This window comes from Mastigoproctus giganteus, chromosome 12 (genome assembly GCF_048544385.1).
Source record: "Mastigoproctus giganteus isolate SK-2022 chromosome 12, ASM4854438v1, whole genome shotgun sequence".
In the NCBI taxonomy this organism is placed as follows: Eukaryota; Metazoa; Arthropoda; class Arachnida; order Uropygi; family Thelyphonidae; genus Mastigoproctus; species Mastigoproctus giganteus.
In genome coordinates, this window is record NC_143586.1 from 170,066,107 (window position 1) to 170,090,443 (window position 24,337).

The window sequence follows — 24,337 nt, forward strand, 5'->3', positions numbered from 1 at the left end:
ATTGATAAGTATACAAAACAACAGTGGACCCAACACCGAACCCTGTGGGACTCCACTAATAACATTAGTCCATGAAGAGTAGCACCCATTGATTACCACCCTCTGTCTTCTCCCACTCAACCGTCCTTTTATCCATTGTAGCAACTTACCCTTAATACCATTCTGCTCCAATTTGTACAGTAGTCTTCCATGCGCAACAGTGTCAAAAACTTTTCTTGAAATCCAAGTATATGATATCAAAATTATTTTTTCCATCCAGTTCCTTTGTAACCACATCATAATATCCTATCAAATTTGTCAGACAAGACTTTCCCTTAACAAACCCATGCTGTGTCTCAATTATTGCTGCAGTCTTGTCTAAATGATCCTGCAATGTATCTTTAACCAGTGACTCCATTATTTTACCCGGAACAGTTAAACTAACTGGTCTGGAATTACTCGTGTCACCCTTCGATCCCCCTCTGTGAATTGGGGATACATTTGCACATCTCCTGTCCGTGGGGACCTCCCCTGAGTCCAAGGATGCTCTCATAATTATGGCTAATGGTTTGCTTACTTCCTTTGCTGCCTCCTTTAATATAACTGGATAGATCCCATCCTACCCAGCTGCCTTTCTTATGTTTAACTTCAACAATTTCTCCTCCACTTTGTTCTCAGTTATTACAAAATCATTAAGCAGCCTACTACAATTTGATAACCATCTGGCATTTTCAAACCTTAATAACTCCTCATGTGTGAATGTAGATGCAAAGTACTCATTCAGTTTGTTTGCTATCTGAGCAGGATCATCAACAGTTGAACCATTGATATCAAGTGGACCAATCAGATTCATCCCCTTCCTTTTAGAGTTTATATAATTAAAGAAATCCTTGCTATTTTTCTTAGCATCCTTTGCCAAAGATTTCTCGTAATCTCCCTTTGCCTGCCAAACCTCCTTTATGACTTGATTACAGACTAGTTTATATCTGCCATAGGCTTCTGTGTCACCTTCAGTTAGTTTAACTTCTGTTCTGGGTAAAATAATGGAGTCACTGGTTAAAGATGCATTGCAGGATCATCTAGACAAGACTGCAGCAATAATTCAGACACAGCATGGGTTTGTTAAGGGAAACTCTTGTCTGACAAATTTGATAGGATATTATGATGTGGTTACAAAGGAACTGGATGCAAAAAATAATTTTGATATCATATATTTGGATTTCAGGAAAGCTTTTGACACTGTTGCGCATGGAAGACTATTGTACAAATTGGAGCAGAATGGTATTAAGGGTAAGTTGCTACAATGGATAAAAGGATTGTTAAGTGGGAGAAGACAGAGGGTGGTAATCAATGGGTGCTGCTCTTCTTGGACTAATGTTATTAGTGGAGTCCCACAGGGTTCGGTGTTAGGTCCACTGTTGTTTTGTTTATTTATCAATGATATTGATGAAGGTATATCAGGCTTAATGTCGAAGTTTGCAGATGATACAAAGGTTGGCAGGGTTGTTAATGACAGAAATGGCAGTGTACTACTGCAACAGGATCTAGATAATTTGGGCAGATGGGCTAAGAAGTGGCAACTGAAGTTTAACCTTGACAAATGCAAAGTACTGCATGTGGGTAGAAGTAACCCCAGAGAAACGTACCAACTGTGTGGTACTACACTTAAGGTGGTAGAAAATGAAAAAGACCTGGGAGTAATTGTGCAGTCAGATATGAAGTTTTCTGAGCAATCCAGACAGGCTGCCAGGGCAGGTCATGGGGTTTTGTCAATGATATATAGGAATTTTGCTAGCAGGGAGAAGGAGGTGATTATCCCTCTGTATAAGGCAATGGTCAGGCCACGCCTTTGGTACTGCGTACAGGTCTGGAGGCCTTATTTTAGGAAGGATGTAGATTTTCTTGAGCGTTTACAGAGAAGGGCAACAAGATTGGTGAGGGGAATGAAGGGATCTTCTTACCAAGAGAGGCTTAAGTTCTGCAAATTGCAGTGGCTGGAGACTAGGCACCTGGGCGGTGATCTGATTGAGGTGTGTAAGGCCTTGAATGGGTTGAGCACGCTGAATTCTGATGGGATCCTTCCACTTGTTCAGATTATGAACTTAAGGGGGCACAAATTCAAATTACGAAAAGACAGATGTAGAATAGATGTGCGGAAATTTGCCTTTAGCCAGTGGGTGGTTAATTGCTGGAACAAACTTCCATCTGTCATTGTGGAAGTTGACAGGTTAAATAAATTTATGGAGGAACTGGACAGGCATTTGGAGGGAATGGTGTGTTTTTTTTTTTTTTTTTCTTTGGTTGATGCTGCATAAGCTCATACACTTGCTTTCTTGCACACATGCCACTACTACTACTACCTGATAATTTATATGCATCCCATGCATTTTTCTTCTCTCCCACGAGTCTTATTAGTTCATTTGACAACCATTTAGGCCTAAACCTTAAACAATATTTGTTAATAGGTATGTAACTTTTAGTAGCTTCCACAATTAATTTCTTGAATGCTTCCCACTTAGAATTTGCTGTTAGTAATATCATCAGTTGATCCCACTGTATAGAATTTAAAAACTGTCTGACCACTGTAGTCACCTTTACGGAAGCATAAACCCTTTCCTTTACCCCTGATTGTAATTATATCTTTAAGTAAATCCCACATCAATACATTGTGATCACTGCCCCCTAGTGGTTCCTTTATCTGCAAATTCTTAATACATGAATGATCACTGCTGATAACCAGATCGAGTATTACCCTCTCTAGTTGCCTCTCGAACATGCTGCTGTAGGAAATAATCATCCAATAAATCCACAAAAGTCTTACTAGTGTGCGAGTGACCAATCCACAAGTTCCAGTCAGTATAGTATATTATGTGTTTCTGCATCGTGCTTTGAAGTTGTTTTTATGCAAAATGTAGATGGATTTTACTTTAAAGGCTGCAATTCGTCAAATTGTCACTAATGCGATTGTGATACGGTGCACTTGAATTGGCTCTGGCAGACATGTTTAAAAGACTATAAGCTTGACATGAATGGGACATTATGAAAATGTGCAAATAAATAGCTGATATATAAGGTTGCCAGCTATCCCATAAATGTTATAAGTGTTAAATGGTACACAGTGTATCGAAATTTTATTAGAATAAATTAGCTTTCTCCTGTTTAGTGTTCTAGAACTATGTATGAGAAACACTATTCTAAAAAGAATTTATAACATGGTTTCCTTTCCTTTATAGGGCATTTATAAAAATGTGCTGTAAGTGTTTACAATAGTTCTCTGTATAATCTTATAATATGTGGGAATTTTAAATTTGTTTCCTTCTGCTCAGACTTCTTGAATAGTGTTTCTCATCTTTTTAATAATGTTGTCCACCTAAACTTCAAGAAAGTTTGTGGAATTCACTTATAAATCATATATTCATATATAGCAGTAGTTCTCAAACTTTGATACTGCAGAACTGCTCTATCCCCATGAATAAAACTGATAATTTCATTTGGGTTAGATTTCAGCATGGAATGAATATAAAAACAATGATAGAACCGTACAACTTTTTTCTCTTCTAATTAAACTTACAACAGTTTAATTTGAAATAAACAAAAACCACTAGGATTTAAGACCAAAAGCAGAATTCAAAAATTTTGTGACCCTTTTGAGAACCCCTGATATACATTACAGATATTGTGGGAAACAAAAAAAAAAAAAAGTCTATAAAGTTATAAATGTTGTAAACCCGAAAAGCTGTATATTGAAAATTTTTAATACATTTAAAGAATATAACTTTTTGAGCCCTAACTGAAATTTATTTATAATCCAATGTCTGTCATCTTATATCTAAACTTATTGATATAAGTTGATATAAACTACTGTGATTTTTCCTTTCATGATATCTTGCTTCTTAAGCTTATTTTTAAAATTATTTTTTGTTGAAATGGACCGCAGGTTTAGAAATATTGCTCTTGAATCATAAATTATCCTCGGGTTTTTATTTTGCCTTATTGTTAAACAGTCCTTCTACCACATCAAAATAATTTTGATGTGGTAGAAGGACTGTTTAATTATTTCTGTAATTAAATAAAATTCATTATTTTTGCACATTACTGCAAAAATTAACTTTTGTATTTTTAATCTGAATTTGTTATTTTTGAGAGAGAGCTGTAAGCTTAGTAAGTATTTGTATTGTAATTCTTGTGAACTGTGTGTGTGTGTGTGTGTATGTGTTTCATATAGTGGGAGTTACAACAGAGTTAATTTTAGACTTAAAAATTTATAGAGCCTGTAGAAGACCTACTTTCATTTTTCAGTCAGCTTACCTCATTTTGGTTGCAGCTGCACTGGTTGGAAGAACGTTATGTGACATCTGGATGATACAGAATGGTACTGTTATTGAGAGGTAAATGTAATATTTGTAAAATTTCTTGTATTGTTTGTTGTGCAAAATTGTAATTAATGTTAATTTACAGAGGAAACAAATCTAGTGCAATTATTTGTTTGGTTGGTACATTCCAGAGGGTACCTATCAAATACAAATAATTACCATGTACCAAATATAAATAATTATCAAATGCAGTACAAATATAATTTCCCTTTAGTGCAACAATTAATAATCCTTTTATTGTTGGAATGTTTGCAAAGCTGTTTTTGGTTTAGTAGCATATCGACCTTAGGTCATAATATACTGGTGCAGTATGTTTGTAGAAGTGTGTGTTCACAAGCTGATTTGTATGTTGTTGCTGGCTGCTGAAAAACCTATAGCAACTAATGGGGAAACTTTCTCTGTGTGTGTGCATGTGTGCCTGAGATCAGCCAACTGCAGTTTTGCCCCAGTCAAGAGGCTTTTATGAATTCTTCTGATAGAATATGAACTCAGCCCTTTATAAATGAGTGACAAGCAGTGAAACTGCCATGGAGGACATTTTTGAATCAGCTGCTTGGCTTGGGATCTGATATGTAAAGAGTGCCATCTTCCATTCACACTGTTGTTGCCTTGAGAGCTGGAATAACTCAGTTGGCCACAACCAAATGGTAATGAGTAATTTGACATTTGCAAGACATATTGTGCATGGCTTGTTACGTGGATTCCTTTAAAAGATATGAGTGATAAATTCTTCACTAAATGCCATGCAACAACTTAAGGTGAGTGCAGTAGGATAGATGAAGCTTATAGAATTTGATTTATCTATATTGTATTCTGTGGCCATCTTTTGTGGTTCTGATTCTGATAAAGATCATAGTGCAGATTTCGTTCAGTTTATAGTTTGCTATAGAAAGGTTGCTAAGCATGGTCATAATAGCTGAAATTGTTATGCAATATAAGTCGTGTCATGAGACAGGCTAAAATGATGTGAAAGGCAGTCCTTTCATATGGTAAACTCTTGTATTGATATCTCTTGATATTGTTGGTGTATTACTGTTGTTATGGTAAAACAGGTTTCAGCAGTAGTGTATAGTCTTTTAATGTCAGAACTACCTTGTCATTAAAGGACCACATACTATGGGTGAAAGCATAAGTCCCACAAATTACTAAAAAAGCCACAAGCAGCTACTCATTATACTAGATAATTCTCATTTGCAGATAATCAACTACTTGTATACTCCTGTGGTGACTTTTGAAACTACACTTTTTTAAATGCATAAATTACATTGTACATTCTTCCAATCATATCTACCAAACATGAATGCATTCTGCCAATAGGCGAATTATTGAACAATAGGTTAATTATCGCCATCCTGCATATTTCAGTTAAAGCTTTTACAGTGTCAGGTGACTGTTTTCAATGATTCTTCCTACATTAAGAATCTTCAGTTAAAAAAACCACTGGATGACAATGATACACAGTGTAGTGATGTGGGATTTACTTAAAGACATAACTACTGTCAAGGGTAAAGGGAAGGGCTTTTGATTTCATAAAGGTAACTACAAAGGTTGCAGACAGTTTTTAAATTCCATGCAGTGAACTGAAATAAATCTGATGACTATCATCAGTGTTTGCATATTTCAGTTAAAGCTTTTACAGTATCTTTAAACAGTTATTGAAATGTATACTTTTTTTATTAATCAAAGCTGAGGGTTACTAAGAGAAAAACAGGTGCACATATACTTGCATGTACAACGCTGCTATGAGTACAGTAAAGTTAATCTGATGACTAAAGGCTGTCATCAGTGTAAATAATGGCTATACAGAGAAATAAAGTGGGCCAATAAATCAGAATGTCTTATAATGGAAGATTTTAACTTTCCGGATATTCACTGGAACTTGTCGGTTGGTTGTTCACACACTAACTAGCAAGACTTTCATGGATTTATCAGATGACTGTAGGCGCCTCCGTAGCCAGGTGGGCAGGAGCAGCAGTGCGTAGCACACGCTTCTTGATTAGACCAGGGTTCGAGCCTGTGACCACCAAATACGGAGGATGCGGAAAGGTCTGGGAATGACCACCGCATATCCCCGGAGCAATATGGCCTTAGTTGCTAATGCTCCTACAAACCAAATAACAAATAACAAACAGATGACTGTTTTCAGTGATTCTTCCTACATTAAGAATCTGCAGTTAAAAAACCACTGGATGACAATGATACACAGTGTAGTGATGTGGGAGTTACTTAAAGACATAACTACTATCAAGGGTAAAGGGAAGGGTTTTTGATTTCATAAAGGTAACTACAAAGGTTGCAGACAGTTTTTAAATTCCATTCAGTGAACCAACTGATGAAGTTACCAACAGCAATTTTCTAAATGGGAAGCATTCAAGGAATTAATCATAGATGCTTCTAGGCTTTCCATTGTAACCTAGAAATACTGTTCAAGGCTTAGACCTAAATGGATGTCAGCTGAACTAATGAGACTTGTAGCAGAGAAGAAAAATGCATGGATGCATTTTTATTCTCTGCCACATAAATTATCAGGTTACACGGAAGCCTACAGTAAATATAAACTAGTTTGTAATCAGTCACAAGGTGATTAGGCAAGCTAAGCCAGATTGAGGAGTCTCTGGCAAAGAATGTAAAGAAAAAAAGCAAAAACTTCTTTACTTAAACACTAGAAAGAAGAGGGTCAGTCACGTTGGTTCCCTAGATATGATTGGTTTAACCATTGATGAGTCAGCCAAAGTAGCTGACAAACTGAATAGGTATTTTGTGTCTACATCACACATGACAAATTTTTTAGCAATGGGGATGCCAAAAGTGTATCAGATTCTAGCAGGAAACTGAATGATTTTGTGATAACCAAAAGGAAAGTGGAAGAGAAATTTTTGACACAATGTAAAAAGAGGCTTTTGATACTGTTGCACATAAGACTGCTGTACAAGCTGGAGCAGTGTGCCATTAAGGGCAAGTTACTGCTATAGATAAAGGGATAGTTAAGTGTAAGAAGATAGAGTGGTTATCAGTGGGCAACTCTCTTCGTGGACTAATTTATTAGTGGAGTTCCCCAGGGTTCAGTGCTGCGTCCATTGTTTTCAATATTTATCAATGATATTGATGAAGGTATATCAGGCTTAATGTCTAAGTTTGCAGGTGATGCAAAGGTTGGCAGAGTGGTTAACGACAGTCATCAGGGTGAGCTACTGCAACAAGATCTAGGAAAATTGGGTTGATGGAAACAATGGGCCTCGAAATGTCAGTTGAAGTTTGACAAATGCACATGGGTAGCAGTAAACCCAGAGTAACTTATCGACTTTGTAGTAATAAACTCAGGGTGGTGGAGAATGAAAAAGACCTGGGGTAATAGTGCTCTCATATATGAAATTCTCTGAGCAGTGCAGATATGCTGCCAGGACAGCTCATGGAGTTTTGTCAGTGATATACAGAAACTTTGCTAGCAGGAATAAGGAGGTATTATCCCTTTGTATAAGGCCATGGTTAGTCTGCATCTTTAGTACTGTATACAGGTCGGGAGGCTTCACTTTTAAGAAGGATGTAGATCTGTTGGTGGCAGGTGCAGAGAAGGGCAATCAGATTGGCGAAGGGAACAAAAGGGTGCTCTTATTTAGAAAGGCTTTAGTTCTGCAAATTGCAGTGTCTCGAGAACAGGCACCCCCATAGGGCGATCTTATTGAGATGCTTAAAGTCTTAAATGGATTGAATAAGCTGAATGTTAATGGTATTTTTCCATTTTTGAGACCACACATGAGACGGCAAGTTGAGGAAGGATAGTTGCAAGATAAATGTGCAGAAGTTTGCTTTCAACTAGTGGGTGGTTGATTGTGGAAGTGGATGGATTTTTGTCACATTCTCTCTTAAATTTATGGGTTGAATAAATTTAAGAGAGAATGTGACAAAAATTCTTGGAGGATATTGATGGGTAAACTGTTTGGTTTTTTCCCTTCGAATGATGCTATACAATCTTGCTTTCTTGCATCATTTGCCATTACTGCTACCACTAAGGCACCATTGGAGGGGACAAGAGCTATCCAATTATATTAAGAGAGTTAGCAAAGGAGTTCAGCAAACCTTTAGCCATAATTATGAGAGTGTCCTTTGATTCAGAATAGATTGCTATGGACTGGAGATGAATGTATCTCCATTTCACAAAGGGTGACATGAGTAATTACAGACCTGTTAGCTTAACTTCTGTTGCAGGGAAAATAATAGCATTACCGGTTAAAGAAGTAATGCAGGACCTTCTACATAGGAATGCATTTATACTCAGTTTCAGCATGGATTTGCTAAGAGGAGGCCTTGTCCGACCAATCTGATTGGATAATGTGACACATTCAAAAAAGGAACTGGATTGACATATACTTAGATTTCTCAGAAATTCGCTGCTGAATACTGATTATGCAGAGCCAATGTTGCAACTATTTTTCAGAGGCCCTGACACATCTTGATTTTTGCTCACTCTCCAACTCACTTCTCATAAATATGTTAGTATTAGTAGCAGTAAATATTGCAAGAAAGAGCAAGCTTATACAGCATCAGCAAAAAAAAACTGTTCCACATCGCTTCTTTCATCCCTGCCAATAGTTTGTCTAGTTCTTCAAATCTATTCAATCTACCTACCAACAACAGATGGAAGTTTGTTTCAACAATCCTGCTAGCTGAATGCAACCTCTGCATATCTATCCTGGAACTATCTTTCCTCAATTTGAATTTATGCCCCTTTGTGTATAGGCTGATCAAGAGGAAGAAAGCCATCAGCATTGAATTTGCTCTATCCGTCCAAATCTTGAAACACGTCAGTCATTTTGGAATTACTGCAACCCATATTCAGTACATTGCATTTGCCAATGTTAAACTTCAGTTGCCATTCTGAGGCCATTTGCCTAATTTTTCTAGATCTTGTTGTAGCAGCATGTCTTTATTACTGTTCATTAATCACTCTGCTGATTATTATTAGCCATATGGTGCAAGGAAGCCTGAGGCTTATGCTGCACCAGCCAAAAAAATTCCCGAGTTATCCTGAGAGAGAGAGAGAGAGAGAGAGAGAGAGAGAGAGAGAAGGGAATCACCAAGAAAGAGAAGAATGATGATATTCATATCATCTGCAAATTTAGACATTAAGCCTTGATATACCCTAATCAATGTCATTGAATGGGCCCAAGCACCGAACCCTGTGGGATTCCACTGATAATGTTAGTCCATGAAGAGCAGTGTCCTTCATTAGCCACTCTGTCTTCTCCTGCTCAACTATCTGTTTATCCATAGCAGTAACTTTTCCTTAATGCCACACTGCCCCAACTTTTACAGCAGTCTTTTATGTGCAAAAGTATTAAAAGCTTTCTTGAAATTCAAGTATGTGATATCAAAGTAATTTTTGCATCCACTTTGTCTCTGCATCATAATGTCCAATCAAATTGGTCAGACAAGATCTCCTCTTAACAAATACATGCTATGACTGAAGTATACATGCACTCCTGTCTAGATGATTCTGCATTACTTCATACAATAACCAGGGTTTCCTTAAAGAATAGATATCCAATCCACGTCATCAATAACGTTATCACAGACACCTCCAAGTCCATTAAACAACCACAACCTAGCATCGACAGAAGCACTTTCATACGTATACCGTACATACCTTCAATCAGCTCTAAAATGGCCAAGGAAGTCAAGAAATCCTTGGATCCACGATCTTCACCTTTTACAAAAGTTCAGCCTCCATCAAACAGATCATAAAACTACAGTCCAACTACCAGATAATCCTAGAGGTCCTATATATAAGATTGTGTGGATGTGGTAGTATATATGTATAAGGGAATCATACAGACACCTACAATGTAGAATAAACGAGCACAAAAAAAATGTTGTATATGGCAGAATACAATAATCTGACACAGCTCTCCATGCCTTCCAATGTGGTGACACCTGGAATTTCCATAACACAAGCATTCTTTCCACAAATACGGTATAACAGAAGAAAATTTAAAGAAACCTTTCTTATCAAATTATTTGGATCCTTAGCAATCAATAAAAAAACGAGGGGTTGATTTCAACCCACAGTATATTCATCTCTTTAAAGAAAAAATAAGTGAAGAAATAAGGTTCCAGGAAAGAAAAAGATACGAATCAATCAGAGGAGCACACAGCATACACTCCCTTCCAGACCCCAGAAACAGCCTACACACCTGATGAGCAAAGGTCAACACCGCAACCCGGAACCAGAGCAAGAGAACAAAGGTCACCACACAAGCACCTTGGATTCAGGATAGGCAACCAGCACTATTCTTATTGGCTAACTATATGAATACCTTACCTATAAAAATGTATTGCTGACTGAGCCTCTTGCCCATTTAGGTCTGAGCGTCCGGTAGGAGGAATTGGTCAACAGGTAAGAAGTTTATTTATTTAATTAAAAATAGGTTAACTGTAATTGCAACTGAAAATAGCTCATTGTAACTTAACTGTAACATAGAATTGTTCCTTTAGATCGTAATCATAACTTAGATATGCTAATTGCCTAATTTGTTATTATAAACTAGAACTTTTCATCTATTTTCTATAAATTCGAATTGATAATATGAAAATACATATTAGTTTATTATTATTTAGATCTGCTCAATGTAAAATATAAGTTATTTTGTCTCCCAACAGCAAGGTCTGATGATGGGTATCGGCAAGATACCCGAAACGTTACTTAATGTATATATTAGTTTAGGTAACACCTAAATAAAATATATTAAAACTCCACTTGGTATAAGAGTGGTAATTTAGATATATTATAATTTAAATGGCTAGGAGTAGTGATGCACCCACTACGAACATATCGTTTTACTTTTATAACTAAACTTTTCCAGATAGCACTTCTTTTTTTTTTTTTCTGATTTTGAAAATAGTTTCATGTAATCATTAATTGGCATGTAAAGTATTTTTACTTCTAATGTATATATATATATATCATATTGCCTAGAACTTCTTGTCTCCTCCTTTTTCCAGAGCTATTATCAGCAGAGATGTAAAATTATTTCGCAAATCTCTGGAATCATTTATATTTGCAATGCCAATGGTAAGTAGAACTTCAATTCATGATGTTCATCTTTCTTTTAAATAATAATGTAAAATAATAATTGAATATATAAATTTAAAACAACTTGAACATAATTTAAAATGATGTTGAAATGTTTGTGAGTTGCATAATATGAAAAGAGTGCAAGGGCATTATTCATTACACTTGAAATTTTCAAATATTTTTTGGATCTTTGGTCACTCCTGTGATTGAAGTTATTTTATGTTAGGCCATGGTCTACATAAACCATCTTGTTCCCACCTTATATATACAAATAAGGTGTATATGTCATTTACGTAAAATAATAATATATTCTAATATTAGTGATAGAAGGGCATATTTTCAAACATGGGTAAATAGTTATTTTTAAAAAATGCCTCTTGCAATAACTAAATTGTTTTGTTGTGGATTTAACCGAACTTTATAGTAATTTAGAATAATGAAATCATATATTTCAGTATTAATCTATGTACATTTCTCAGTAATTTACAACTAAAAACTATGCTGTCTGCAATGCCATTAGTCCTACTCATGCTAGAAAAAGAGATAACTAGAATGTTCTTACTTGCATCTATCTTCTTGACTCAAAAACATAAAGAATAATGTGCCCAGAACACTCATTGTGAAATGATTGCAACTTACCCATGTGGTTGTATCAGCAAGCAGAGTTGCACCAAAATATGATAGTTTATTATTCCAATTTATTGTAATTCTCACCAAAATAAACCAAGGCAGAGCAGTGGTTTGATAGCAATAATAATATAGTAGCAATAAAATAAATTAAAAACTATTAAAGATGGACAAGAAAACATGAAAAAGATGTAAAAACACTATTGTGATATAAAAAGACCAGTCCTTATCTCTATAAATTTTAACTACAGTTAGATTATTTAGCAAATTTCTTTACATCATTAGAGAAATAATCTATGTAATAAAAATCCAGGTCTGTGGCTTCAGGAAATTTAAATGTTTTTTGACAGCTCTCTACTAAATTTGAATTTGCCCTTAATCCAACAGAATTATCATCAAAAGGGTTAAGCTTATTTTAAGAGTGCTATTTAATAGTATGCATATTCAAGTTTCCTTTACTGGTAATAACTGACTTTTGCAGCATTTTTTTTCATCTATGTTTTTTTACTTAAATGCTGGAAGATCCTGTTTTTATGTATTGCATTGAGCTTGTTACCCAAGCTCAATGCAATACATGCAATACTTCTGAATTTAGTAGTATCTCTTATTTCGAAGATGCAGAACTGTATGTTATTTGGAAGTATTCAAATTGGAATTAGATTATGGGATTTGTGGTCTATATTAGTCTAGTGAAAAGTAATATTGTTCTATTATATAATGCAACTCTTAAAACAGAAGTGAATGTATTAATGGACTTTCTTATGATGCACCTTTATGTGCCACTCCATGCTGTATCTTTGCCTTGCAGTAATTATGATTTCTTTCAAGCCTGCTTGATATACAGGGTGATTCAGGAGGAATAGTAAATATTTTGGAGGTTATAGTATCGATTATTCTGAGTAAAAAAGTTCATATATCCATGTCCAATTCTCAATGGATACGGCATCTGTAGGTGCCTCCGTAGCCAGGTGGGCAGGAGCAGCAGCGCATAGCACATGCTTCTTGATTAGACAGGGGTTCGAGCCCATGACCACCAAATATGGAGGATGCAGAAAGGTCAGGGAATGACCACCGCATATCCCCGGAGCAATATGGCCTTAGTTGCTAATGCTCCTAAAAAAAAAAAAAAAAAAAACAAATAACAACAAAAATAAATACATCTGTTTGGAACCGGCATGCACAAAGCTATTAAAGAACAATAAATGACTTGTTGTTTGTATTTATTGACTTTTTGAATGATACAAAACACAAATAATTGACAAATTTTTTACAGTTCACAATAAATGTTCGAAAATCCCACCGCCAATCTCAACGCACTTTGCAACTCTTGTGGTAATATGATGTGTTGTTCTTCTGAGGTTATCTTGGCATTCCTTTATGAGGGCAGCAGTATCCAAAATGCTAGTGAGCAATTTGTCTGTTGTATTCCCCTTTTCTTTGTTACTGCACTTTTCATCCATCCCACAAACAAAAATCTAACAGAGTGCGGTCTTGGAGACCTTGGTGCCAATGAACGGGACCATCGTGGCCGATCCATCGTTCAGAGAAGATTCGATTTAGATATTGTATCACCAGATGGGTATAATGTGCAGGAACTCCGTCATGCTGAAAGTACTAATCCTTGTAACCAAAGGAACATCCTCCAATAGTAGTGGAAGTTCGTTTTGCAGAAATTCTAGGTAAATAGGTCCTGTAAGATGATTTTGTAACACAACAGTCCCAATCAACATTGTTGATGATACTGCACCACATGTTTAAAGAGAAGTAGCATTGAAAATTTGTTTCTACAGTGGCATGTGGATCACCTATGAGAGTTATGGGTGTTGTTGATACTGTCACAGGTGAAAGTAGCTTCATTGCTGAACAATATTAATGGAATTAATTGGTGATTAGCATTTACTCACCAACAAAATTCCAAGCGCTGGGCATAGTTTCCTGGTTGATGGTGTTGCACCCGCTGTATGTGAAATGGATACAAGCCGTGCTCGTGTAATGTTCACCATACTCTTATCTGTGGAACACCGATATGTGTAGAAATTCTTTGTGTGCTAATGATAGCACTGTATTCTGCTGACTGAAGAATGTGTTCCTTTTCGTCCACTTTTGTTCATTTGCAAGTTCAGAAGAAATATAAGTGCTGGGAACTGTACCAGTCTCATGTAGTTTGGTATAAACGCTCTTGAATCTGGTATTCTGCAATTAGGAAACTGTCGACGATATTCTCTACAAATAGCAGTAGCACTTCCACCACAAAAATCGTAGACAAACACCATATCGGCATATTCAGCATGTGTGAAGATGTGCAACATTCTTAACAACACTTCTAACGCCAAACAGCATCGGGTTATAACTACTTCTTGGTCACATCTGATTCAGAGAGCTATGTGTGCCAGTTTCAAATAGCTGCATCTCCGTATCCGTTGAGAATTGGGCACATGTTTACATGAACTTTTTTACTCAGAATAATCGATACTATAACCTCCTAAAATATTTACTATTCCTCCTGAATCTCTCTCTCTCTCTCTCTCTCTCTCTCTCTCTCTCTCTCTCTCTCTCTCTCTCTCTCTGTGTGAGAAATGAAAAAATAAAAATTAAGCCAGTAGTATGGTAAAATAGGTTAAATTAAACATAAAAAAATCAAACCAGTGGGGGGGGGGTGGTGGAAGAAAGGTAACCAAGACTAAAGGTATTGTAGAAGCAACACTCCAAATGTAGTTTAGAAAGTCTAAATGAGAAATAAATTTTGAAGACCAATTAAATGAATTTAATGATAACCACCTCCCCTTCCCGATGGGCACCAAGTCCAAATTGCATGAAATATCACTAATGATAGAGACAGAAACTAACTACAATATAAAATAAAATAAACAAAAATTGACTGGCCGTTATGCCCCATCTTGTCGGAGCACCATGAGGCTAATAATGATCAGGGAATCGCTGCATTTCAAACGTTAGACAAATTGCTGCAAAGGCGAGCCGATCAAATGATCAACCCTAATCCGATCAATGGATTGAACTGCCAATGCAGGAGGATTTGAATAACTATTTTTGAATAGTTATTCAAAACTATTTTTTGAATAACTATTTATTGCCTTACTATCTATTATTTTCTTTCATTAATTTTTATTTCTTTCATTAATTTTCATTTCCTTTATTAATTTTTATTTCTTTCATTAATTTTCATTTCCTTTAATTTTTCTTTCATTACTGCAAAACTACCATCTACTACCATCTTACATGGTAGTAGTGGGATGATATGCTAAAGCTGCACCCATACCTGCCCTCTATAGTCTAATATTTGGCTATGTAATCTGGTTCAACCTTAATTTTGTCAGTGGTGTGGTTTATCCATGTGAGTGCTCGTATATGTCCTATTTTATATTTTTCACTTCATAAGGACCACCGTTATTCAAATCCTCTGCATTGGCAGTTCATCCCATTGATCGGACGAGGGCTGAGCTGATCTTTCAATCTGCTTGCCTTTGCTACGATTTGTATAGCGTTCAAAATGCACTGATTCTCAGACCATTATTGGCCTTGTGGTCTTCTGATGAGATGGAGCATAATGGCCAGTTTATTTTGTTTATTTTATTTTGTATTGTAGTTTAGTTTCTGTCTCTATCATTAGTGATATTTCATGCAGTTTGGACCTGGTGCCCATCAGGTATATGTCCTATTTTATATTTTTCACTTCATAAGGACCACCGTTATTCAAATCCTCTGCATTGGCAGTTCATCCCATTGATCGGACGAGGGCTGAGCTGATCTTTCAATCTGCTTGCCTTTGCTACGATTTGTATAGCGTTCAAAATGCACTGATTCTCTGACCATTATTGGCCTTGTGGTCTTCTGATGAGATGGAGCATAATGGCCAGTTTATTTTGTTTATTTTATTTTGTATTGTAGTTTAGTTTCTGTCTCTATCATTAGTGATATTTCATGCAGTTTGGACCTGGTGCCCATCAGGGGGAGTGCCGTTAAATTCATTTAATTGGTATTCGAAATTTAATTGGTTATCCAAATTTATTTCTCATTTTAGACTTTCTAAATTATATTTGGAATGTTGCTTCTACAATACCTTTAGTCTTGGTTGCTTTTCTCCTCCTCCCCACTGGTTTGATTTTTTATCTTTAGCTTAACCTATTTTCACTCTACTGGTTTGACATACTACTGGCTTTATTTTTATATTTTTTCATTTTAGTTTTATACAACAAGCAACATGCAGAGGATATACAATTATGCTGTCTCTGATATTTGCCTTGCTATTTTCTTTCATTAATTATTTCATTTCATTATTTTCTTTATTAATTTTTTTCCTTTATTAATATTAATTAATTCCTTAATTTTTCTTTCATTTATATATATATATATATGTTTCTACTTGTTTTAGTTTAATTGTAGATTGTTACCGTTTATTGGTGTTTTTCATATAAGTATTAGTGTTCATAATTAAATTATGAACACAAATCAATTTTTTACATTGATTTGTGTAATCAATTTAGCCTAGTTTAGGTTATCTTCATTCCTTATGGCCTATGCATTTTAAATTAAGAAGTGTAATGCCAAATGATAATGACTTTTCATAACATTTTTATCTGTAGCAAGATAATTATTAAATCTTAATATCTGTACAAATTTATATAATAATACTAAATCTTAAAAACTGTACAAATTTATATAATAATACTATTTTAAATAATATAACGTATTGCATTACACCACGTGGCTGTCAATCCCCTACTTCATCGGGGGCTTTGAGTGGATTGACAGCCCTTTTTCATGTAATGCCTCATACTTAGTTTTGCCAATTTTGCTATTTTAGTTTACATTTTCTTTTATTTTTAGGTTAATTTTCTTAAATTTTTTATTATTTATTTTCATAATTTCTTTTACTTTTAGGTTAATTTTCTTAAATATTATTTATTTTCATAATTTCTTAATTTTTATTTATTTAAATATTATTAGTTAGTTTATTTTTTATCGATCTCTTCAGCAAACTGTGATAGAGTACACAAAGCCCAACGGGTAAGCATCCGATATTGTGAAGTTTCTACTTACTGTTGTTGTCCAGGGGAGGTCGTAGAATAAAAAGGGAGAATTCCTGCCTTCTATTTGTTTTATAGTCAGTGAAGTTTTTACAGCGCAGTCGCACTTGCGTTACCCTGTATCGTGATGGTGCATTAGCCTCAGGCCCCAATTTCTAAGCTAATGTTTGCAGTGGAGGTTGGTTGCTGGGTTGTTGATCGTCTGTTAGCTTTATATGAAATATGTTAACATGTGGAATTAATTTTTATTTACAATTGTGTTGTTTTTTTTTTTTTTACATTTGCTTTTTTGCCTTACCTAGGACTGTGCCGGTACCGGTTTTCTAAGGCGTAACAGCACATATTTGCCCATAGGTAAGGCTGTATACATATACAGTGAAACTTCCCTTTAACGGACAGCCATGGGGAACGAAAATGTGTCCATTAGAGAGAAGTGTCCGCTAATAAGAAGTCTGAGGGAGGAAAAAAAAAAAGAAAGAAAGAAAAATCGTTAAACGTTTAATGTAAAATTAAATTAAAATATATACAGATTTTGCACAATATTTTTGTAAATAATATACATACAATTGTGCTATGCATATTATGACTTTATCTTAAGAAAAATACATACAGTAATCACTTATTTTTTTCTGCACCTTCTTCCGGCTGATAATTTTGTTTTCAACATTTGTTTGGAGTGAAGAAACCATCGAAAGTCCTTCAGTATCTTCTTCAGCGGCGAAAAACATTTTTAAACGATTGATTTGTATGAGCGCTTCTTCTATTTTCATCGGTGGTTCGTCGTTAATATGTTCTTCGACAGAATGACCTCCTTCCATTTCTCCATCCTCATGAGGAACTTCTTGAAAAATATCGATGATAATGTCGTTGATATCTAGAGCACCATCTTCTGTAGTGAGGTTCGAGTCTATATCTTTGTAGCCAGGGTCACTTGTAGCGGAAGTATCGTACATTATCAATAGATGTTGAAGTTCTTGTTCTTCTTGGTGCTCCACATTGCTGTTCACAACTTCAATTTTTGCATTTGAGAAGCCAGACTTTACAAAACAGTTCACGACAGTTTGTTTTCTAATTGCGTTTACTGAAGAGGAAATCCATTGAATCGCATCTAGGATGCTGAGTGTCTTTGCAAGGTCACTCGCACATGTTACATCGTTCATGTTTGCAATGTCTTAAAACACATTTTCTGTAGTGAAGTTTAAAATTTTTTATTATCCCTTGATCCAAGGGCTGACACTCTGCAGATGTGTTTGGTGGCAGAAAAACGATTTGAATGATACAATTCAATGTGCGGGTGAGATGCAGCATTATCCATGAAAAGAATAATTTTTCTGTTTTGACGAATCATGTTTTGGTTAAAGTGACTTATCCATTCGCTCATGATATCTCGTGTCATCCACGCTTTTTTATTAGACTTCCAGTCAACATTCAAAAGATTCAACTTTATGCCCTTGAAACAACGAGGATTTTGTGGTTTTCTTATAACAAGAGGTTGTTCAAAGTCTCCCAGCATATTTGTACACAATAGTACAGTCAAGCGTTCCTTAGAAATTTTTCCGCCCTGGCACTTTTTGTTTTTTAGACTCATTGTTTTTTCAGGAAGAGCTTTAAAAAACAACCCTGTTTCGTCACAGTTATAAATATCCTTAGCTTCAAAATCACGAAATAAATCTTCCAATTTGACGGCCCCAGTATCAACAGATCCACCTTCATCACTTACGGTTTTCCAAGAAATTTTATGCCGAGTTTTGAACTTGTCTAGCCATCCCACAGAAGCTTTGAACTCATTTATCCCATAGATTTTGCAACCTCCAAAGCCTTTTCCCTAATTATAGGCCCATTAATGGGAATTTTTTTAGCACGTGCGCGACAAAACCACTCATACGTAACATTGTCAATTTGAAGTCCAACAGTTTTCGGGAATGATTTTTGAACCTGATCATTTACGTGTTGCCAAAATTGTTTGAGCAGTTCATTTTTTTTCCTTTAGGATGTCGCTTACCTGCGTCTTCCCGATTTTGAATTTTGCAGCGAGATTGCGAACACTTTTTTGCCGATCATACGCATTAATGAGTTCGACTTTATCTTTTAAAGTTAAATGTTTACGAGAAGACATTGTGCACTTCAAACGACACTGAACAAAACTGAAAACTCAAACTCAAAAGACGAAAGGCCAACAAAATTCCTCCCCCTGCACACACCGAATTCATCAGAAGTTTTACATGTGCCTTAAAATTCTTGAAAAAGGGTTTAGAACTGCGACATAAACCTTGATAAAATTCAGAGAATCGGAAATAGAAAATAAACACACGATTGAGGCAATACGTGGAAGAAACGTTCCTAGAAAAAGGGCCGTGAGCTCGCCCGCTGTCCGTTATTGGGAGATCAAATTAAGTGTTAATCTAAACGAAACAGTGCAGATTGCCTGTCCGCTTCCATTACAGAGAATGTCCGCTAGACGACAGAAGCTGAAAACGCATTAAAACCAATAGAGGAGAGTTGGGGAATTTGATTTGAAAATGTCCGTTAAAGAGAGGTGTCCGTTAGGAGAAGTTTCACTGTATACAACCTCTTACTAGGTGATGTTTTTTGTGGGTGGGGGGTTTGGGGGGGTTAAATTTCGCCAAAGTGTTATAGTGCAGTCAGACAACGAGCCTCGTCTGAGCGAACCCTTTGGCCAAATTTAACACCCCCTCCACCCCAACCCCCCACCCACAGAAAACATCACCTAGTAAGAAGAGGCTGTATATATGTATTATAGCCTTACCTATGGACAAATATGTGCTGTTACGCCTTAGAAAACCGGTACCGGCACAGTCCTAGGTAAGGCAAAAAAGCAAATGTAAAAAAAAAAAAAAAACATGTAAAACTAAGGTAAATACAATTGTAAATAAAAATTAATTCCACATGTTAACATATTTCACATAAGGCTAACAGACAATCAACAACCCAGCAACCAACCTCCACTGCAAACATTAGCTTAGAAATCGGGGCCTGAGGCTAATGCACCATCACGATACAGGGTAACGCAAGTGCGACTGCGCTGTAAAAACTTCACTGACTATAAAACAAATAGAAGGCAGGAATTCTCCCTTTTTATTCTACGACCTCCTCTGGACAACAACAGTAAGTAGAAACTTCACAATATCGGATACTTACCCGTTGGGCTTTGTGTACTCTATCACAGTTTGCTGAAGAGATCGATAAAAAATAAACTAACTAATAATATTTAAATAAATAAAAATTAAGAAATTATGAAAATAAATAATATTTAAGAAAATTAACCTAAAAGTAAAAGAAATTATGAAAATAAATAATAAAAAATTTAAGAAAATTAACCTAAAAATAAAAGAAAATGTAAACTAAAATAGCAAAATTGGCAAAACTGGTATAGGTACAGACAGAAATGAGTAAGTATGAGGCATTACATCAAAAAGGGCTGTCAATCCACTCAAAGCCCCTGATGAAGTAGGGGATTGACAGCCACGTGGTGTAATGCAATACGTTATATTATTTAAAATAGTATTATTATATAAATTTGTACAATTTTTAAGATTTAGTAATTAACTGTTTTACCGTGAGATCCTCTGCCTTATTGACAGGGGTTAATATGTGTGATATGAGAATGGCAGGCATGACATAGCAAAAGCTGACCCATGCCATGAATAAAGATGATAATAAAATTTATTATCTTTCTTTCATGAAAATAAAAACATTTTTTTTCTTTTCCTTTCAGTAGTGAAAATAAGAGATAAATACAAATGTATTCTTTCCATAGCTAACACAGGCAGTTCACACGCATTTGCTTGCAGTAAAATGTGTGCTCATTGCTTCTGCTTATCAATCTTATGGAGTGTGTGTGGGGGGGGGGGGGGAATAGATATATGAAAATTAACTCTCGCTCTCTCGCTGGCTCGCTCTCTCTCTCTCTCTCGCTCTCGCGGTGAAATGAAATTGCTTACAATAAAAAATGCTTGTTTAAGTCCCTGCATGTTCATATTAAAAATTAGAAAAAAAAGTAGGTAAATTTATTTCAAGTTATAATGCAGGTGTTTAAAGACGTGTGTGTATATATATATATTAAGGGTAATATAAAGAACCATTAGAATAAGCAAATCAATCCAATAATAATACCATCAGGGACCTAAAAAAAAAAAAAAAAAAAAAATTATCGCTTTTTACCGACAATCTAGATGACTTCAACTGGGGCCAACCACCCAGAATGAAGGCAAAAAACGACAAGAGGTTCTCTGTTTCTGTGATGATCAATATATGCTAAGTAATTAAAATCTAAACCAAATATAAACCAGTATAGGCCGAATGTAAATTAAATATAAATAAATCGAAAGATGATAATAAAATTAAGAAAATTTAGAAATATTTGAATCAAAGGTAAGAAATATAAGTAAAATATAAAAGTAAGCATATATTAATCATCGTTGACCCGACAGAGAACGTAATTTAATGATTAAAATAAGATTAAATATATAATACATACTACATATTGACTGTATCTAGGACATAATGTAATAGTCGTCAAAATAATATTTCTTTTTCTTTTTCTATTTTCTTAACTGCATCGATCCTTCTTAATTTTACCTTCATGGATTTATGATTGCGCACCTTGATTTTATTTTATATTTTATTTTATATTAACTTTGCTTTTACTTTATTTTATATTAACTTTGCTCTTATTATGTCACTTAAATATAATAATAATAATATACTACATCGGCAGAGTAGGATAAAAGTGACCGAGGATACTATTGTTGCCCTGGATAGTAATCCTAACCAAGTTAATACATCGACACATACACAAATATCACACACTTTACAGAGCAGTTTAGCATATAATGCTTCTGGCACTAATATCCGATCACCATCTCTTAAATTTCAACCTTGTAACAACAAATTATGTCTTACTTGCCCCTATATGCATCCAAATCATGCTACAATTAATACGAATTCACATATATTCTGTAAAATGAATAACGTCATATATATGATCACATGTCGTACTTGCAATGTTAAATATATTGGTCAAACTAGCAATAAACTAAATATTAGAATGAACCTTCATCGTTCCGATATTAAAACTTATAATAACAAATCCAGCAAGAAAACAGGTAATCTGGAACATGATATTGAATTCAGACATTTCCAAAAACATACTTTTGGTAATATTTTCATTTCAATACTTAACGTAATTAATAACGCAAATGAAAGATTATTGCAAGAAGATATTAGCATGTTACAATATAAAACACTATATCCATACGGTCTAAATAATAAATTTAATCAAAAATATATGACGAATAATTTAAAAGATATTTGCCTTTATAATATGTTTCAAATTGCCAAACTTCGTAAATATAATCGCAGTAGGAAATATAGTAAATCCAACACATATAAAAGCAACCGAGAACATCTAGGAGACTTCATAGATTTATTCAAAATGTGGGACACGGATCCTATAAATATTAGTAAAATACACAACACACTTTTCAGTATTAAACTTAGTGTACTCAAAGCACTAAATAGAAAAACCAATGATTACGTCTTTGTATCTTCTCATCTTATGCACATCATATCAGACATTGTCCAATTCAGATTTCATATTTTGAATGTTAGCAAGCAGCCGGAAAACTCTGTCCTCATCTTATACTTTCAAAATAAATTAATGGATGATTTAGATATACATAAAACTATTAATTTACGTAATGACTTGCTGCCTATTAATAACTTACATATTAATATCAGATTTAGATATTCTAGACCATTTGGTCTTAAAGCGTATAACTATAAAACAATAGCTACAAACCTTCACAATATTAACATCGGACAGGATACTTGTGTTTGCCACAAACCTTCATTTCATAAATACGTGGATCCTATCCATAATCACATTATAACTGGCAATTTAGATATAATCCCATATCCCGAACTTAGAGATATTTTATCACTGGGTTTTAAATTTCGACCTAATTTACCTATTAATAAATCTAACTTTAAAAAATTGTTATATCTAGATTTACTTAAATACTGCATAAGATCAGCATACAACCATAACATACCGGTTGAAGCATACCACATGTGGTTATTTACAATGCTTAATATCATATCTAGCAAATATAATCAATTGAAATTCATACAGGATAATCTATACAATACCAAATTAATAAATAGGCAGCTCAAAGATATACATGAACATTTTGTAATTACTCCCGTTGACAAAGCTGCTTGTAATTATGCAATCATATGTAAATCATATTATATAGAAATTTTAAAAAATGAACTACAGTCTAGCCATACATATAAACAGATAACATCTTCCTCTAATATAATAATCAAAAAATTAATTGCATTGCATAAAAAATTAAAGTTAAAGTATAATAACCTAAAATATCCATTTATATATGGCATACCCCAAATTTCATAAAACACCGATTGCTTTTAGATTCATAACATCATGTAGAGATAGTTATGCTAAATTTCCCGGAAAAACGTTAGAAAAGTTACTTAAAATTATATTAAATAACTTAAATAAAACTATTATAATAAATAATAACTTACCTATTATAAATGCTCTAAAAAATAACAATATTCATCAAATACAAACATTTAACTTTAACAGTCTATTTACGAGCATTAATCTTGATAACTTAAAAGTCGTCCTCCAGAAACTATATTTAGAAAATAAAAATGCCATAAAGGTTGATTTAACCTATTGGGATTCTCTAATAAAATTATGCATCTTTAATAATTATGTATATGACGGAACATCGTTATACCTACAAGTGACTGGCACCCCTATGGGAAGTCCAGCATCAAGCATAATCGCAAACCTTTATCTACATTATACAGAAAGAGAATTCCAAGATAACCTACTTATATATAGATACGTAGATGATATATGTGTTTTTAATTGTCCACATTTTGTCCAGGATTACAGTAAATTATATCCAGTAGAACTTGTATTGGAAAAAACTAATAGTTGTTCCGATACTATAGCAAATTATCTGGATCTTCATATAGAAATATTCCATAATAATAATATAGACGTAAACATATATAATAAAAGAGATGCATTTAATTTTAACGTAGTCAGCCTTACAAATTGGAAATCTAATATATCAAAATCAGTGCATGCTAATATAATTTTATCGCAATGTCTAAGGATTGCTTATATCTGCAATAGTAATAAAAATTGTTCAGCGGGCTTAACAGCGTTGTACGGCAGG

At 34.6% G+C, this 24,337-nt stretch overlaps 1 protein-coding gene across 1 annotated transcript in view; it reads left to right on the plus strand.

The window, feature by feature from the left end:
* The window catches only part of Abcd3 (ATP binding cassette subfamily D member Pmp70), a 461,674-nt gene that overhangs the window by 71,144 nt on the left and 366,193 nt on the right, over positions 1-24,337 (plus strand). The window contains exons 5-6 of the mRNA XM_090386468.1: positions 4,279-4,367; positions 11,352-11,421. Coding sequence (XP_090242594.1) covers positions 4,279-4,367; positions 11,352-11,421 — 159 coding nt within the window. The remainder of the gene's footprint in view (positions 1-4,278; positions 4,368-11,351; positions 11,422-24,337) is intronic.